This window comes from Haliotis asinina, chromosome 4 (genome assembly GCF_037392515.1).
Source record: "Haliotis asinina isolate JCU_RB_2024 chromosome 4, JCU_Hal_asi_v2, whole genome shotgun sequence".
NCBI classification, from domain to species: Eukaryota; Metazoa; Mollusca; class Gastropoda; order Lepetellida; family Haliotidae; genus Haliotis; species Haliotis asinina.
In genome coordinates, this window is record NC_090283.1 from 78658363 (window position 1) to 78679299 (window position 20937).

The following is a 20937-nucleotide window of genomic DNA, read 5'->3' on the forward strand; positions in this document are numbered from 1 at the left end:
ATTGGGAACATTAATAAAATATGATATATATATTTACAGCATGCTGTCTTTTTATAAAAAATACCCCCAAAAAACTGTTCATTGGAAAATGATTAATATCTTGGCTCTCTTGTTACAGAATGGTCGATACGCTATATTTCATGTAATTGTGTGATACACCTTCTGGAAGCTGTGAGCGAATGAAGAATACAAGTTGTTGTTTTTTCACAAGGAGCTTCCTAATATATTTCATGTGGGTTTGTTTTTCTCAATATTCAAGCACAATCGTGATACGTGACCTTGTCTGATAAATGACTGTGTAAGGACTGGGCGAACAAGTGATATCATGGGGTAAGATCCAACACTGACAGAATTTGTGAAGACTTCACTAAACTCAAACTCAAAAACTCTGTTACTTTTGAAATATAAAGAAATTTTAAAACAATGGTCATCAGAAGATGACATATCCCCCTGGCCCCCATATATTGGAAAGAACAAATCATCTGTCAGTCACATGATTTTTTTTTAGATTAAGTTTGCATCATTTTCATAGAAATCATGAAAAACATAAATGCCATATATCTGTAAAGTGCAAAAGGCACTACTTCAAGATTTGTCTCATACATCTGCCAAGATCTACTGAAAGATATCACGAGGTTTTCCGGGAAAGGGATAACAAGGAAATATTTAACAACCATACAGTAATATAAATATCTATACACCAGTCTATACACTTATAGACAGGACAGAAATACAACAGTCCATTTGTACATATACCCTTCCTGTACTGTACATATACAAGCACCTGCTCCACCTTGTGATACGTTGTGTTATACCAAGCTGAGTAAACATGGGACAATAGTGTTTCATGTCTGTCACTGATTTACCAGTCAATTGTTCCTACTGGACCTAAGTTACTGCATGTCCGCCTGGCTATAAATACCTGTTTTTACTACACATGTTGCAATGTACAAAGACGAGTTGAACTGATCTGTGCAAACAGTGGGTGGTGGGTCACATTCCTTGCTACATGTGACGAGCATGTTGCTATGATAAACAAACTTTGTCAGTTGTATGCAGACAGCTGAAAGGTGTATTTAGTGTGTTTTGTAGAATGAATTGTAGATTTGTCTGCAGCTTTAACTGATTATGTTGCAAGAAGTGAATGTTCAAGGTTGTCCATTTATCATACAGTCTCACTAAATGTAACATTTTTTTATTACTATATGTGCTATTGAATTTGCTGTAGTTAATGCTCAACATTTCAGGAAGAGAGTTCTATGGATGTCAACTTCTTTATTATAAGGAACACAACGTTTGAGAGTATATACTTGCTCGTGAATCAGGTGAATGAATGATATAAGGCAGAGAGCATTTTTATATTAGATAGCTTAACAACTGAGGTATGCCAGCAGTTAACTGATGGCGATAGGTGATTGGCAAAGGGTAATAATATCCCCTACCAATTTCAAGACCAATTAGTTACTGGTTTTGATCCATTAAGTCCCATAATTAACTAATCTGGAGAGATTGTTAATACATTCTTTTATGACTGAAAATAGCTGCACAGATGGAGAAAATAATAGTAAACTAGTGATTATGGTATGAACACCCTTTCTTCAATTTGCAGCACCTGGGGTGTTTACAACACCACACAGGACAGGATGACAGAGTAACCAGTATGTCAGTATGTCAAAGTAACCCAAATTATCCCAAGAGAACATATTTTCACTGCCACAAAATATCCTAATTGGAATAAGATCAGTCTCGCTTCAGTAAATTATATGAAAAGGGAGGTAGCTCTTGTTTCTCGAAGAAACACTTCAACGGAATGATTCTTTGTATTGGTATATGTTTCTGTGACTACTGTGTCTGTCAGTAATACCATATTAGAATCGAAGGTTTCAACAATCAAACAAATCATTCCCCCAAAACATAACAGCATTTACATACACATTAAACATACTCTTAAAAATATTAACAAACTTGACCTATCTTGAATATTCTCCAAGACAAGAGACCACTTAGGTGATGTGAGTGAGTGAGCCAGTGAGCGAGTGAGTTCAGCTTTATGCCACACAACAAAATTACAGCTACATGACCATGGATTGCAAATAATCAAGTCTGGATTGGATAATCCAGTGGTCAACATCATAAGCAATGATCTACAATGACATGTCAGCGAGGTTCACCACTCGATCCCATTAGTCACCTACTACAACATGCATAGTTGAGAAGATCAGTTCTAACCAGATCTTCACAGGCATCTATGGTTGGTCACATCTGGTATCTAACAACTGCATAGCTATCATGTATGTACACAACTCCATACCAAAATGAGTATCACCTTGCATCATAACCCATTTATTCAATTCAAAATATTAATCAGAGCATGACTGTTGGCCAGGGCACTTGCCTATCTAAGAAATTACAGACTGTAAGAGTTGTGTTGATATAATTTCTGTTGGGACACGAACCTGCTGTGATTCCAGCGTGGAGCTGGACTGCCTGTAGATTTAACTCAGCTGAACTTAACTGTAACCGAAGTGCTCCGTATGTTTATCTCCATTCGACCATGACAAAATTGAACTGCTTGGTGTTATCAGAGATATCAGATGGTAAGGGTACAGGTGGGAAAGGTGGATTCAATACAGGGAACACCAATAAGAGCTGCTTGGCCAATAATGATCTCTGTCAAGATGTTATTTGATCAAGTTCACAACATATGAGCTTGAGTAAAGTTTTCAAAAGTTCTATGGTAGCCATGTGGAGGAAATTTCAAAATTTGAAGCAACAGTGAAAACAAATGATGTCTGAATATACCTTGATTTGATGCAATTTCCAGTTTTGACTTTTAACATGCATTCCTGCTTTATTTTAGGTGAACAACTTTGTGTGTGTTTATATAGGGGCCAGGCTCCAGTGGGGCAGGATATTCTAAGATCATCTGGTATCATGACTTTTGGGTAGTGATTCATAAACACACGCTCTTGATACAGCTGGAATTGTACAGTCGATCCTGCATTTACAGATCTATTATAGGTGTGGAAAGTTTTTTGTGTCTACTATTTACGTATTGAACACTGTTTTCAATCTATATAATTTATTCTTCTCTATGGCAGAATGTGTAGAATTTCTAGTTTGTTAGCCAGTTTGAAGTAAGCAGTGCTTGTGAGGTTTTGTTTGTTCCTCCCTACGTCACTAACACAAGTTCATATTGCTCACAATGCTATGAACAAATTAAATACACAAAACGTCACAAAATGATTACCATCAAATTTCATTTCATTTGTTACATCAAAACTTGGAAGTATACTCAATCCGTCTTTCTCAGTTATGTTGTCTGCACAAAATGTTTTGCCACAGACCTTTAATAATGATGTTGCTATCAATATGTATATCTGAAGCCAGAATTGCACAGTTATATTGTTTACAAATGTCAATGTAACAATGACATAAAAACAAGTGCTTTACATTCACAATATTTCAATAGTTCTGTATTAACAAATTGTCTGATGTGGTTATTGCAATTTGATATCTCTATTTCAAAATGAAATATTTTCAGATTTCTAGATAGAATACATCATATATGGAATTAAAAGGTATATAAAAATGTCAAGCTTTTTAAAGACACATTCCTTTATCTATGAAGGGCGTCACATACATGAAAAGGGCAGCTGTATTTGAACCTGCCTATAGCCCATTATACTATATGTGATACCTGACCTGGCAACACCTGATGGGCCTGCATTGTCCAACATATCCTTGTACATGCTTGCCATGCTCAGATACCTACCACAAGGTGGGGCTGATTCACTTAAAAAAAACCATCCAAACTGATCAGAACTGACAAAGTGCTATTTTATCATATGAATTATGACATCTGATTATATATACACTAAGTCTTTTGATACTGTCCTTAAGGTTTTTATGAGAGGATAATGTTGCATCTGAAAAAGAGACAGAGCCTCTGAAGCTCGACTGGCCATTGATTATGAGTGAGTGAGTGAGTGAGTGAGTGAGTGAGTGAGTGAGTGAGTGAGTTTAGTTTAGTTTACTTTAGTTCAGCTTTTAGCAATATTTCAGGATTTATATAATCATGACTGGGGGCAACAGAAATTGTCTTCACAGGTGGGGAATCTAACCTAGGCTGAGCAAGCACTTTAACAATTAGACTACCCTGACACTCTACAAAATGTCTAAAGTCTGTGGTTTTTGAAATACCACAGCTGGGAGCATTCAAATTTTCAGTCATGTGAACTTAAAAACATACTGAATTTAACTGGTTCCTAAGTGCAGGTAGTCTGACTGGCTTATACTGTCAGGTGTTCTGGCTGTCTACAAATCTTTCATAGACAAATAATGATAGATATCAGTGAAATATTCAACAAGTGAGTGGAAATCAACTGAACTGGAATTTTCAGGGTCCAGTGCTTTTTCCACATCACTATCGTTTTGTTCATGTGCAAAACTACTGACCAAACCCTGAGGCCTCACAGTCTGATTTGCTACATTTGTCATATTGGTCGGTATTTATAGTATTGTGCCCGGTCACTGGCATAAAATACACAAGAGTAAACAAGTGACCCATTTCCAGGAATGTCCTCAGTTGTCAGTTAAACATGGTGACCCTCATTAGTTACTTTTGAAAATATAAAAATTCATAATCATAAGTCATGATAACCTCAGTGTTTATTGATGCTACATCCTGTCAATGCCACTCGAAGATACAACATGTCAGCTGTATATATCAAGCTGAAGTAGATTGTGATACACTTACATCCTGTATGTTGTGGTATTCTGTGCACATGTATATCTACAACTACTTCTGTGTACATGTGTGTGTCTACTTTACATGAAGACAATAAATTCTGAGTTTAAACTCAAGCATGTGCTATCCAAATGACTGCAAAACCTAAACATGCACAATTTTGTTGATCTCCTCTTAATTAAAATATATGATATGTCTAACTGTTGTTCTTTTGAACTCCTTTTATTTCAAATTTCAAATGTATCCATTATAATAATGATAATGATATAATTTTTACGTCAACACCAGTAAAACAGAGTACTGACGTTTGCTGCAGATTTGGGCCAAATGAAGACATTTGGTGCCCAGTCCTTCCAGCACTGCTGCTGTGATGTAGAACTCTCTTCCCTTCAGCTCACATGCATTCCATTCTTCAGTTGATCACTTTTAAATCTCGCCAAGAGACCCATCTGTTTAATATTCACTGACAATAGTTAATCCATCTTTTTGAATGCACTCAGAGCAAACACTGAGCAGTGAGGAATTCAGTGGTATATAAGTGTCCTTATGTCACTGTTATTAAATATTGGTATCTGACCTGGTGAGGATAACATCCTGAGATTTCCTCTGAGTTGACTCTCATGTACATATACTAAGTGTAAAGATACTTGTACATCGTGAGATCAAAGATAATGTCATTACATGTTCCCTTCATCCAGTCACATCTGGTTATACCGCCCAACTGGTTTTGCCAGGAGTTGCCAGAACATATATGTAACTCCTTGGATATAACGCCCTACTGGTTATGCCAGGAGTTGCCAGAGCATATATGTAACTCCTTGGATATAACGCCCTACTGGTTATGCCAGGAGTTGCCAGAACATATATGTAACTCCTTGGATATAACGCCCTACTGGTTATGCCAGGAGTTGCCAGAACATATATGTAACTCAATGGATATAACGCCCAACTGGTTATGCCAGGAGTTGCCAGAACATATATATGTAACTCCTTGGATATACTGCCCAACTGGATATACGATCACCACAAAACTTTTAGAAACAAAAGTTCCAATCAAATTCACATTTCTAGTAAAGCTCACCATCAGTCAGCTATGGTTACTAAGCTACTAAATCCGTTTCCTTCCACCCACAATGTCAAGCCTTGAGGATAAAGTGTCATGAATTGTCTATGCCATCTTAGCAGAAAACTGTACAAAGTATGATGTTATTAGACTGCAACACACATCATGATTGGTATTTTTGACTGTTTGCTCTTTGTGACTCTTTGTGCTCTTTGTGTCTATATGTCTATTATATAGTAATATACTGCCACCCTGGATGTACCGCAATCCTGGATATACTGCCACCCTGGAAATACAGATACCCTGGATCTACCGCAACCTTGGATATACTGCCACCCTGGATATACGGCTACCCTGGATCTACCGCAACCCTTGATATACTGCCACCCTGGATGTACCACAACCTTGGATATACTGTACCCGGGATATACGGCTACCCTGAATCTATGGCAACCCTGGATATACTGCCACCATGATGTACTGCCACCCTGGATGTACTATCACCCCAGATGTTAACTGCCTCCCTGAATATACCGCCACCCATGATGTATCACCACACTGGATACACTGAAACCCTGGATGTACCACCGCCCTAGATACACCACTCTCCTGTATATACTGCCACCATGATGTACTGCCACCCTGGACGTACTATCACCCCAGATGTTAACTGCCTCCCTGAATATACCGCCACCCATGATGTATCACCACACTGGATACACTGAAACCCTGGATGTACCACCGCCCTAGATACACCACTCTCCTGTATATACTGCCACCATGATGTACTGCCACCCTGGACGTACTATCACCCCAGATGTTAACTGCCTCCCTGAATATACCGCCACCCATGATGTATCACCACACTGGATACACTGAAACCCTGGATGTACCACCGCCCTAGATACACCACTCTCCTGTATATACTGCCACCATGATGTACTGCCACCCTGGACGTACTATCACCCCAGATGTTAACTGCCTCCCTGAATATACCGCCACCCATGATGTATCACCACACTGGATACACTGAAACCCTGGATGTACCACCGCCCTAGATACACCACTCTCCTGTATATACTGCCACCTTGGACGTACTACCACCCTGGATATACCGCCACCCATGATGTACCACCCTGGATACACTGCCTCCCTGGATGTACTGCCATCCCAGATGTACCACCACCCTGGACGTACTATCAACCCAGATGCACTGCCACCCTGAATATTCCGCCACCCATGATCTACCACCACCCTGGATACACTGCCACCCTGGATATACTGCCACTCTGGATACACTGCCAACAGATGTACTGCCACCCTGGATACACCACTCACCTGTATATACTGCCACCCTGGATATACCACCCTCCTGTATATACTGCCACCCTGAATAGACCCAGATTTAAGTGTATATTTTTGTGAAAGTCTAGATAAATTGCTGAGATCTCCTTCACATCCTATAAACAACATCTTGAACATCTTAAATTAAATATATATAGAGAGGTGATAATCACCGGAAAAGCTTACTTTTAGAAATGAAATGGTGTAATGAGTTGATTATGTCACCATTTGTTGAGTTATTCAATACCCTATTACTGTATACAGTAGTTTTCACATAGTATCCTTGAATATAAAAATACACCGTTGTTCTTAAATTTTGATAGTTCCAAATGTAAAAAGGTAGTGAATAACGTCTTTGTTATAATGACCCCTTGAACACTTGGATGTTTCTTAAATATGTTGATTAAAATCTGCCTCTGTTTACATCACTGCAATCGAGATTGAGGCAACAATGGATGATTAGATCAAATGATTAGATAACCCCCAAAATTTAGTCAAACTAATTGTGAGTTTCTGTTGGGTTTATCATGGTTCTAAATTGATTCTGCGAAATAGTGTTACCCGAGCTCCAGCAGGCAATGAATTCCACAACATAATCATGCTTGGTATAAAAATGATTGAGAATATATTCAAAATTAATAGTTTGAATGGAAGTTGGAGGGATTGTCCAATTTTTTTTTTATGAAACAACCTGTACTATAAGTTTACAAAGTTTTAATCTGCGTAGAGGAGCTATCTCTTAATATCAAAATAAACAATGAGTAATCACAACATCCCTGATGCCCTTAGCTTCCAATCATTACAGGGAGGCCCTGGGAATCTCCCTTACAGGTTTATGTCAAAGAGTAGTCAAACTGGGATTAATCAGCACGACAGGTACAGTACATTATTAAGTGCTGGGGTGCTCCATTATATGCTCATGTTCATGAGTAATCTAACTGGGAGAAGTCATAATGGGAGGTGCTACACACACTGATGCATTCCCTGGAGTGTATTGAATCAGTTCAGATACTTGACTTGCATCAGTTCAACTAATTAACATATACAGTCGCTTTTTCAAACTTGCACGACGAAGTTCTATGCTTAAATTGATCTTAAAACTTAATCAATCATTGGATAAATATCAAAGGTTGCTGCTGAAAGAACGATGTTAGAGAACGACGGAATTAAATCCATCAAACCAGGTATATGTTATGCATCAGTGTATCGCTTTTTACTGTACACGTCCTCACGTGTCACACTCTGGGTGCACAATACTGTATGAGTGAAATGACGGTGGAAATCATGAGATCAAGAGAGGTGACCGTTTGACATATTTCTGAGATGCAAGTTTGTGTGATTCAAATCTACGTTGATACTGCCGACAAGTAATCTATTATGTTTGTTGTTAATATAATATTCTAGCTCTATATTCTAGCTCTAGCTCTGTCTGTAAATGAACGTCTAGACCAGACAATCCTGTGATTGACATGATGAGCATGTCTGTACAGTTTCTTTAACTCATTAAGCCCTGGAGCCCACTGCCCAAAACCTGGGACCCCTCGCTGACTGTCTGATTGCTGCGACGAGGCTAATTAGTGCTAATTAGTGCTCAAAGCGCTACAATAACCCAATCCGTTACCATTGTGTAGAGATAGTATTTATTTGCATATACTTTTTGTGCACACTACTTGTACATCAAACATAATGGCTTGCTGAACATTTCAATATAATCGGCACATTGTTACGAATAAATATCATAATTCAAGTACATGTATTATAGAATTAAAAAAGTAACACAATACTGATTTATTGTGATGTATACACTTGAAGTTGAATATCCCCAAATATTTATGAAGATGGGCATACTTATATTTGTTTTGAAAACAAACGAGGTTCAGAAGATTGACAATGGGCTTGACTCCACAAATCAGGTTGTCCAATGATGTAACAGCGCATAAGTGTGTTTTACACTTGTCACGGGACAAAAGTTTACCTGGACATGCATTCGACCAGAGTCAATTATTTTGAGGTTGAAAGAGGTGTTCACATATCTCATTTAGTGTAGTCTGATTGAATGATTATACACATCAATTCCGTAACTGATATATTATCCTCCTTTTATTGACCATGGATCTGATACACATGATCATTACACTGGATAACATAATTACAGAGATCACATACAAACGTTTCTTACACAATGTTTATGTAAATTGCATTGAAAAATCACATTTCAAATAAGCATGAAACATCTTGAACAAAATACCCCAGTTACCTTTGTATGGTTTATGTGTACTATATATGTATATTATGAGTAGAAGCAAGAGTTATCACTTCATATTCGATTATTGTATTATTGTCAACTTTAAAAATCAATAGTCGCAAATGAATTAGGTCTAAATTAGTAACTTGGTTTATTTCAAACATACACGAACATGAGTGTAATACAGTATTGCTATTTATGTCTACGATTCATTATATGAACTATTACAACGAATGAATGAATGATTTAATTTAGAAGAAGGTTTTGTAACCTTGTCACCGTTAATTCAATCAATGTGCAAACATAGTATCTTAGTATTCACTCCCAGTGACGAGTAACAAACACTTACCTCCTGTAACAACATCTCATAATCCCTTTTCTCGCAGACATGTGTTCATTTGCCTGTATAAGCCCCCGACATTGCAAGCAATTGTTATCAAAACACATTAATAGTTCTTCTGATTAACACAGAAAGTAACCTCTCTCGTAAGAAAGGCTAATCTTTGGTCATTACTGCTAAATTGATTGAAATTATAGGTACAGTACGAATTTAAAATGTAAAACCCCCAATATGCGGTTCTCGCTGAATGAGAGGTGCTTTTCATAACCCCCAATATGCGGCTCTCGCTGAATAAGAGGTGCTTTTTATTACCCCCAATACGCGGCTCTCGCTGTGAGAAGCTAATTAATTTGCCGCATATATGCAGCTCTCGGCCTTAATGAGTTAATATTGCATCAGACAAGTTGAGTGAGAACTTCTCAATAACACTTGTCACCTTTTATGACAAGCATGAGCTGCTGATGACAAATTTTAACCTGGGTCATCACTGAGGGAGACAAGCATAGGTTGATGAAGACTGGTTCTATCCTGGATTGTCTCTCAGAAAGAAATGGAAGGGTTGCTGAAGACCAATTCTAACCTGGGTTTTACTAAGGAAGACAACGCTTGAGTTGATGCAGACCAATTCTAACCTGGGTCTTACTTAGGAAGACAACGCTTGAGTTGACGCAGACCAATTCTAACCTGGGTCTTACTTAGGAAGACAACGCTTGAGTTGATGCAGACCTATTCTAACCTGGGTCTTACTTAGGAAGACAACGCTTGAGTTCATGCAGACCAATTCTAACCTGGATTGTTACTGAGACAGAGAAGCATGAATGAAGACCAATTCAAGGCAAATTTTTCAATGAATAATTAGGCTGGAAATACACTTAGTATTTCAGCTTCCACAGGGACCCACCCGTGAAGATCCTGGTAGAATAGACCTTCAGCTACCCATGCTTGCCATAAGAGGTGACTATGCTTGTCGTAAGAGGCGACTAACGGGATCGGGTGGTCAGACTTGCTCATGTGGTTGACACATGTCATCCCAATTGCGCAGATTGATGCTCATGATGTCGATCATTGGATTGTCTGGTCCAGACTTGATTATTTACAGACTGCCGCCACATGGCTGGAACATTGTTGAGTGCGGCATAAAACTAAACTCACTCACTCCACAGGGACCACCAGTAGCCTCAGTATGACATCTGAAAACATGATGGAGATCAATTCTGATACGAAAAGTATATAATATAGCATAAAATACTTTGACACTAACATGTTCCTCCATCCAACCAATAGTAACCTTCAGATAAAATTGGTTTCGTTTTAGATAAACACCATCTGGACATGGCACATCTTTGTGAACTATATAATTCAAATCATACAGCTAGAAATCCTGAATTTGCATGTATCCTTTTCAATCCATCATCTAAAACTGATTTTTCTTTCTGAAATTGTGACGGTCAAAGTCTGTAGCTGTAAGGTAAACAGAACATTCCCTGAATTATTCTATAAGCCAATGTGTTATAGCAAACAAGACACACTCTTTAATGTTATCTGTACATATTCATGCTTAAGTGTTTTCAGTCTTCTCAATCGAAATGTCAAGCAAGTTTAAGAATTGTTCAGAGACTCTTTCCTTACAGCTTCTGGAATATGCATGTAGAATCCCATTTGATTTTCATATTTTCTAATTCCAAAAAGTACTGTTTGCTGACACACATTCTTTGTACTTGTCAGCTTTTAGTGAAAATTGGCAGGTATACAATGTATACAAAAACTATCAAAAGTAGCTTCCATGTCAGAACTTGCTGACTTCTCTCTCTGTTTGCTAAAACTGAGAAGCTGTGGTTGTTGCCACATAGTACAGTAGTCTATTACATTATTGCATCATGTCCTCTTAAAGATTAAATTGCATGAAAGATATGAGGGCTTTATATTGAACATAAGGTTGATAGGTTACAGGTAGGTGAATATCACTCTATCTTGAACTTGCTTTAAAAAAACCAGAAATATCTTGTGCGACTTGTCTCACCCAGCAACCTGAACACTCAGCTCAGATCCAATAAACATGTGAAAATGCAACACAGGTCTTTTAGTCATAAATCTTCTATGCCCCCAATAGAGAGGCCTCAAGAGATTGAGTGGTAAACTACGAGCCTTATAAAATTTGCATGTTCCACCAGGAACACAAAATGTCTACTTTCAGGTGTATTAATGTCATCACCTGACTCATCTTCGATAACAGTTTTAAAATGATTTAGTGGTTCTTTACAGTTTAAAGGATGCATTGACGGTGGATACCTAGTGATGAACAAGCCGTCAAATGGTCTCAAACTGTCGGTACAAGAGATTGGGGTGCAACAATGGATTTGTTCATGGAAAATCGAATCTGATAAAATGGTAGAATTTGAGGGTCAAGTTTTGAAAATCGAATCAAGTCAAGGTCTTAGTGAATCGCTGCAGACCTAATGAGAGAGATAGACATGGGTTGCTTGCTACATGGCGGCAATGTATAAACAACAAAGTCTGGACCGGACAATCCTGTGACTGACATCATAAAAACAATCTGTGCAACTGAGATACATGACATTCATCAACCAGGTCACCGAGCCAGAACACCTGAACCTAAGTTATTGACCCTTACGACATGCTACAGAGGTTTAACCCAGACCTTGGTATCACATCAATCATTACATATTTGTCACATCAATTCTGAAGAAAAGCTGTCAACTGTCCACCATGAGTAGACAAACACAAGAACCAAGTCTAAGAGATGTCCCAATACATGTTTGGATGATCTTTTACGCCACTAATTCTACATACAAAAGGTAACTATTATTATAAATATTCAGTGATGTGCTACAGAACAAGTTTTATATTATTTCACCATTGCATTGAATGTGATGGCTTAAAAACACTTCTGAATTTGAGACAAATAGGAATATGGGCAAAAACATCATTTAGAGAAAATGTGATCTGCTTTTACTGGTTTCCCTGTGTAAAAGAAAATGGCTTGACAAATTGAAATGCAACATGTTACTTATATCCATGTGTCCAAGCTACAACATTGCTCTTGATCACATAAAATTACAGGTGACCTGCTTCTCTACAGTTCAAGAACCCTCCAATAACACTATCCCTGGCAGTGTAGCTTACCCACTGGCATTTTGTTCTTTCTACAACATGGGAGCTGGTTCCACTACAGGTGACCTGCTATTCTACAGCTTCAAGAACCCTCCAATAACACTATCCCAGGTAGGGTAGTTCACTGACACAAGGACATGGGTGAAAGCTCACATGGATACAGCAGGTTGTAAACTGAAGTAATATTTTGTCATAATAATAAATACACTTTGGCTTACATGTGATGACACAATTTCTTTCAAACTTTAGAATGGCTAAATGAGATTGCTCAGAGCATGGGGAACAGGCAAGCCATAGTCACTATTTTGCAGGGCACATTTGTGACACACTGACACAAACTGATACAACAGCATAAAAAGAATACTTGGTTTCATGCAAATGAGTAGCAGCACTGAATAGGAACCCTTCAACAAAACAACAATTCAAAAGCATTCAAACAACATGTACAGCATACGGAAACAAAATGCATAGTTAAACATGGAAAACCTAACGACAACGCAACAACATCAAGACTAAAGATAACAACACTGAGACAACATCAGTTTTACAATAGAGACGCTGCCTTCCATCACAGCATAGCAACACCATCAGTTTAACATTTTAAATGCAACATCCATTTCAAGGATGCTTCACTTCACAGAGATCAATGTCAGGTTAAGATGCAGTCTAAGTAAACTTATCCTCAGTACTTTTCGTTACACTCCACTACTGAGTCTAACAAAACCTTAAGTGAGGACGCATCAGGTAACCTTTGAGATTGACCAATCAGAACACAGCATTCCAAATCGCGAAAGTGCACATTCGCACATACCTTTTGAACTTTTTATCTCAAAAAGGTTCATACCCGAACGATTCCGAATGCTATTTAGCGTACGCTCGCTTCACGGCACACGGCACACATACAACCATCACAACGGTGAGTAAACAGTCGCTGAAAATAATGTTTTTGGCAATATTCAAGGATGTTATCTGGTGGAAATATTGGCTAATGGTAACCGTGTCAACAGAAACCCCAAAGCGTATATACTGCAGGTCAAATAACTGTGTTATATGTGGATTTTTATTTGTGGAGAGATCTGTGTCAGTGACCTGAATATTTTGAAAGTCCCTCCGATCCCTAAATAGTAGCCATTGTCTGATTGGTTAAATCTATTTAACCATCTCGCGTTTAATTGGACAGTGACTGGTCGCTCAAAGGTTACCTGACGCGACCTTCTACTAGGTTTTGTTAGACTCAGTGTTGGAGTGTAACGAAATACACCGAGACTAAGTTTACTTAGACTGCATTAAGATGAATTTAGCTTCATGTATGTGAAAGCATCCTGAAGCACTACGGACAACATGCTCCAGGGTGTGTCCTGGTACTCACATCTCTTTAGGTATATGGTATTTGATGAGAAAGAAATCAACTATTATGAGGACACCCTGAAACTCCACAGCTCATTTAACCAAACATTTTCCCGAAACAAAGAATAAAAATCCTGACCCCGACAAAATAATGCCACATATTATTTCCTTCCAACTTAACATTTCAAATGAACCAAAAACTAAATGATATATAAATTTTAAAGTAATTTTAACACATTTGTTACCAACCCATCTGATTTGGTGGACCCAAACCAAACAACCTTTTTTTTTACATGAACCTTTGCCTCAGATATAAATCAACCTTGAAATGCTAGAAATAGCCAGGTGGTCAAATATTTGTTGACTATCTCAATGCTTCAAGGCCTGCAAATGGAACTCATTTGGACAGTAAGTAACTTTTCATTGTCAGCTAGAATAATGATGAATTGACACATTACCTCACCACCTTTTCATTCAAAATAAAAAGCCATTAGCTACAAGCTCTTTGTTTAAAGTACAACTGATTTTTCTAAATTTTATCTCCAGTTTGGTTTGTGACATAACACTGATGACAGTTATGAATCATGATCAGTTTGTTTTCCATCAGGGTACATGACTCAATGCATATACAGCTGACCAAACAAAAACACTTGGCAGGATTACATCAAGCAAACCAATGGTAAATAATCAGCAAGATGCACGGTAACCATGGTAACTTGACAAATACTTACAAACATCTCGAATCATCATGTAGACCGATCACCAAAACTTCCACAATGAATTCCAGTGCAGCTAGAAACCACAAAATATATCCACTTTACACACACATGACATATGATGAAAATTGATTTGTTTACAAGAACTAAGATTGACTTATAATTGATTTGTTTGTCTATTGCAACACTGAATAAGAATCCGCTATATACAGTTTACCACAACATCAGTACGTAAAGAATCAGATGAAACAAACGTGTCATCAGTAGCATGGTTCGATCATTATTTATACCAGTGGCTAATACCATGATCACAGTGCCATCATCGCTTCAGCCAAACCAGTTGTTGATACCATGGTAACAGAGTTATTTGCGTTTCCACCAGACCAGTTCCTGGAATCACTGTTATCAAACACGTAGTTGACAACATAGCCCTTTAGCCACAGCAGTACTTGATAGCATGGAAATGGTGTGACTGGCATTTCAACCCAAACCAGAGATTGGGTTTATCATAGCACCATTGGCGCCTCAACCAAAATAATGGCTGAGCCTGCTGCAATCAAAACTTCCAGGAATTCAGTGATTGACAACATTGCGTCATCAGTACTTCAGCAAAACTGGTTGTTGAGAGCATGGTCACTGTGTTATTCAACAAACAACTGTTGACAACATGATCAAGGCTCCTTCAGCAGTAAAGGGAAGTCACACATCTGACACAGATACATCCACAGTCGCCTCCTACAACAACCATGAGGCACATGAACCTACTCTAAACAGGAACTTTAGAGCTGTGTTCAATAACAGTCCCATGATATTTGTCAGTTTTCATGCTATGTAGGAAACAGACAACACTAATTGCACACCTGATGTCCTCCTACGATAACCATCAAATAGCATGACTGTACAAGATTCTCTTACATTGTCAACTGATAAGAAGATAAAACAGAACTTTGCAGACATTATGGAACTCTTCAGTCTGTTATCCTGAACATGCCTCTTAACATTTTCATTAGTGTTTAGTGTTATTAAATAGACTATGATTAGCTGAGCTTCTGGCTGACCCAACAAAATTATACTAGTCTCAGCCTTTAGACTACTGCCTAAAATGGCAGACAGAACATATAATACTGACTCAGGTAAACAAATCTGACAAACTGTCATTATATATATGAAACATGTGTATTTTGAATCCAAAGCTAGTTATCTTTACTGTAAGATGGAAATTCAGGCAAATGTGACAAAAATTATTGACTCACTTAATTAAGTCGGTAAAATCAGTCTACATTAGCAATTACAGAATAAACTGATTTTTTTAAACAGTTGTAAATATATTGATTAGTAATTACATCATATGAAAATAAGTGAACCAGTTTAGAAAAACATAAATAACATGCAAACATAATTTGATTTGGCTTTCCTTGTTAAATTAGGTTTCTTCGTCTCATCAGTGACAAATGTGACACGTGACACAAAACAGATAATGTCAGTTTTCTGGGTCATGGGGGAAAACAAGTGTGGTTTGTTTTGCTGGCAGAAGATTCTCACATAATATGGCAACACATAGGTTTTCATAACAAAAACTGAAACATACACTCTAAAATTAATTAAAAAATGCACAGGTGTTCTGATGTGATAACTATCAATTGCTCATACAAACATATGTTATTTTGTAAACGTAAATAGTTCCTATTGCATCACCATCAGCAGTTTGTAAAACAATATATGTGACATTAAACCATCAGCTTCATGAACATCATAACATGAGCTGGCAGACCAGCATCGTGTGTTTAAAATGAATGAATGAAACTTCATTCAAGCAGTTCTCTTCCAAGAATGCTTACCTAAGGAGGGTTTCATTTCTAAGAAAAAGTCCTAAATGTGATACAATTTACACATCCTATTTCATCACATCCTTAACTATTCCCAGTCACTGCATGGCTTTGTAAACTTCCTCAGGGCAGATAAACTGGATAAATACTCCAGGTCTGAAGGATCCTGCTAGCAAGTTAAACTGCCCGAGCTGGTTAAGCCTCAACGCATCTATGTTTCTCTGCTGAGGGTTGTGGGGTAGTTCAGTAGTTAAAGTGCTCACTGATCCAGTGAAGACCCAGGTTTGATCCCCAACATGGGTAAAATGTGTGAAGCCAATTTCTGGTATCCCCTGCTGTGATATTGCTGGGATACTGCTGGAAGCTGGGTAAAACAGACCTCGCTCACTGACACTACTGTTATGTAGGACAATATGTACACAGTTACAATACTTGCCTGAAGAAGGCAGCTTGTGGTCATGATTTCTTATAGATTGGTGTTGTTGATCAGGGGGCAGCCATGTACAGAAAATACAGCCATGATTACTTACAGATTAGGGGCAGGGGCAGTTTTTGATGCAGGGTGTGTAATGCAGAGAATATGGTAGTGATCTTACAAATGTCTCACAGTGCTATATCATAAACTCTATAAAACTATCAAACAAATATATTTTGTAATCATATGTCAGCAGAAGAACATATTTTGTTTATTGGCCTGATTTAAGACTGCCAGTCTGCCAGAGCGTAATATTAGGTAAACATGGTAAAAAATGGTAAGTCTGCGATTTATGGGTCAGGTTTTCAGGATCCCTTAGACATGTGAGCACAGCGTTTAAGTATGAGACCTACATTTTAGTTTTGTCTAAATCTTTCAAAAGGACTGCAAGGTACTGTTTGAAACTTACTATCAAATAGTGAGCTGGATTTCAATGCTCTTTAGAAAAGTATTCCCTGTGTTTCATGGTGTGTCCTCGTCGATAATTGTCTGAACTGCTGATGTGACAGAACTTGCTCATTCATGTCAGCTAATCGTAAGGAAGAAACCCCAAGGTGATACTGGTCCCACATATTTACCAGATTAGTAGAAACAGGCAAAGATGTCGACAAACCTAGAAACATAACCAAGGTATACCGGGGGTTCGAATCCAACTTTTATCGGTGTCTGATGTGAACAGGGTAAGCAACTCTGCAATTTGCAGCACAAGTGATGACTATGTCACCCGAACCTGACCATCAAAAATAGTCCAGGATAGCTATTATAGCTGTCTTTCTGTCAAACTATACTTCCTTCCGCACAGTGAGCTAACAGGCATTTAATCAATACTTACATAATAACTTTAAACTTGGATAACAAGGACTGCTATTACAACTGACTGCCATCAATTACTGGTGTGGGATTTTTACCTGTCTTCTGCAGTTGACGTGGCTATTTGGGAAAGGTGCTGATAAGATTGATAAAAACATACCTGCTTTATCTAAACTGGAAAATGTCTTGTGAAACTAATTTCTGACCTTTACCTATGACTACGATTTGCTTTGAATCAGAAACAGCTATGTTTGGATTATTATTAAGTTTAACTTAAGGTCTTGTCAAACCTACGCCAAGCTATCTAACCCCATGTTGACTGAATATGTTGAACTAAATCAGTCTTGCATGAGCTAACAAAGCAACTACTGAACCCTATCACTGTCCCAAGAGTGTCTCAACAGGTTTAGCTAACCTTTGTGTTAAAGTAAACCCTGTTCTCATCTGTGTTTCACTACCCGTCGTGAGTCCCAACAGTTGTAGCTAATTCCTGTCTTACTCTACACCCTTTTCCATTCCTGAATAAGTAACCCTAGGTTGTATCACAAGTGTTGTTTAAGCCCTGATTTTATCACCTGTGTTAGACTAATTGCAGATTGTACCAACAGTTTCAGCTAAGCTCTATGTTAAGCTGAACTCTTTTCTCACCTGTATTAAATCGAACCCATGTTGTCTCACAGGTGATAACTAAGCCCGGTAGTTAACCATTCTTAAACCGAAATCATTACATTTCTTGTACAGAGATAATGGGTAGTTGTGCCAAGATGCATTAAGTCTAAAACCTGAGACTTCTGAACCACGATAAATTCCAAATAACTGAATTAAAATGTTGAATAATGACTTTTAGACAGTTAGACAGTTTGAGAAATTTTTTTTCCAAAGACACATGCTTTAGAGATGTCATGACAATAATCACCTATTTTGAAACTTTTCCTGAATTACAAGCTACAGTACTGAAATTGAATTCTTATGCTGTGAACAATTCAGTTACATTTATCTCTGGAAAACCTCTCCTACATTATGTATCTTTGTCTTAATCACCAGTCCTAGGTCAGTTTTCTCCAGCAAGCTCGGTCAAAAATAGTCCATGATAACTTCATAACAGTCTTCATGACAAAAACTAAAATATTCTCTCTTATTTAACTCAAATAGTTGTTATCAGAACCATAAAAATTCTAAACTACGAAACTAAATTTGTCTATATTACAACACTAAAATACTGGCCTGTATTATGAGACGGTAAATGTGTATAATTTAACACTATGGCGTCCAAACATTACTGATACACGGAAACTACATTGTGCTAGCAGGCTCAAATGTTTTTTAACAATCACACAAATATATTCATAAAAAAATATTGTAAATTAAAAGTACACCTCTATCATAACCAAATAATGTATATTATTCAGATACCTTAATATGTGACGAAAGTTAGCGAAAGAATACGTAAATATGAAGGTGTAATGATTGAATGACTCTTTATCCAACACACATACATGAGTTGGCACAATATTATTTCAGTTAACCACATATTACACAAAACTAAATCTAGCCATACATTTCATTAATGACTTTAACAAAACTCTTACCTTAATCACTGAACATTAAATAAGAATGTGTAAAGAATATCCCTGCAGAACATATACAAGGTCCTGCTGAATAATAACACAACTGTTACAACCAACCACCACTGTTAACGCACGTCCGCAACTGCGTGTCACTGTGTGTATGTGATCTTATCTGCCTCCTATAAACATCCTTAACGAATATGGCCAGGTGAACTCACAGGTAGGCGTGTGGTCAATTGCTAACACTCCAAAAATACTCCAAACGGATCCAATTCACAACACGTCACAAATTATTTACAAATTTAAAACAGGCACAAATGATGGCCTGTCATGCGTGGAGCTCTGTTTTAGTTAGTCGTGCGCTCAGCATCCTTGATCAAGCTGGCCCTCCCTACCACTGCATTGGCTGAATTCTCAATAGAAGTCCTGTTGACAAACTATTCGCGCGGTTTCAACTGGGCGATTAAACCATCGTGGTTAGCCAGCGTAATGATTACAGTGGGTCACACCCACCTAGCGTGTTCTCCAAGCATTGTGCACTTGACCTACATCATAAACACAAGAAATAACTACACTACTGGTCAAATCTGGTATCAGGCCTCCACGACCATATGTTACAAATTATTTTCTGGAAAGCTCCACTAGGTGTGATTACATCCTGATGTTCATATAAAGAGCTAAATATATGCATAATGTCACTGTATGTGCTGGTAGAAGTCAAATTCCTGGGAAAATTCTTGGGCACCCAAAATGAAGAAACTAATCATGCCACATTCAGCTGGAATACTTTAATATCAAACTTTACTATCAAAATTTAACATCAAACTTTAACATAAAACTCCATTGAGACTTGTTTAGTTGTACTGAACTAGTCTCTGCTGATTCAATTTATTTTCTAAAATGACAGGTGAATCTGAGATATACAACAACATGGCAATTACAAAAATCATCTCTAGAGAATAAAACAACAATCCTTTAACTATGAACAGTGTTAATAAGCTGTATGCTAAACTGGTCATAAAAATTAAATTATTCATAAACCTGTGTGCACAACCAACCCGACCTAGCAAGATAATAGTTACATGAAACAATGGTGTTCTTAGGTACTTTGCAATCTCTTTGTAGTGCAAATTTCATCCCGAGGACTACTGTCACATTCAAAGCACTGAATAACATAAACGTTTTATGGAAATATTGATCAAGAATGAAGATTTTATGGATATCAACTTCTTTATTATGAGAACACAACGTTTCGGAGTTAATGCTTACTCCTTCATCATCATCAGTGCTTTGAATGTGACAGTAGTCCTCGGGATGAAAT

The 20937-nt window shown here is 37.7% G+C and overlaps 1 protein-coding gene across 4 annotated transcripts in view; it reads right to left on the reverse strand.

Moving 5' to 3' along the window:
* LOC137281942 (phospholipid-transporting ATPase IF-like) overlaps nucleotides 1-20937 on the reverse strand; it is a 107543-nt gene that overhangs the window by 56857 nt on the left and 29749 nt on the right. The window contains exons 1-2 of one of the 4 annotated variants that reach the window (XM_067813671.1): nucleotides 19638-19713; nucleotides 14953-15013 (exon numbers count right to left, since the gene is read on the reverse strand). The exons of the other annotated variants lie outside the window; for them this stretch is intronic. Coding sequence (XP_067669772.1) covers nucleotides 14953-14958 — 6 coding nt within the window. The 5' untranslated portion in view covers nucleotides 14959-15013; nucleotides 19638-19713. Of the gene's footprint in view, nucleotides 1-14952; nucleotides 15014-19637; nucleotides 19714-20937 lie in introns of those variants that run through there. 4 annotated transcript variants of the gene reach the window in all.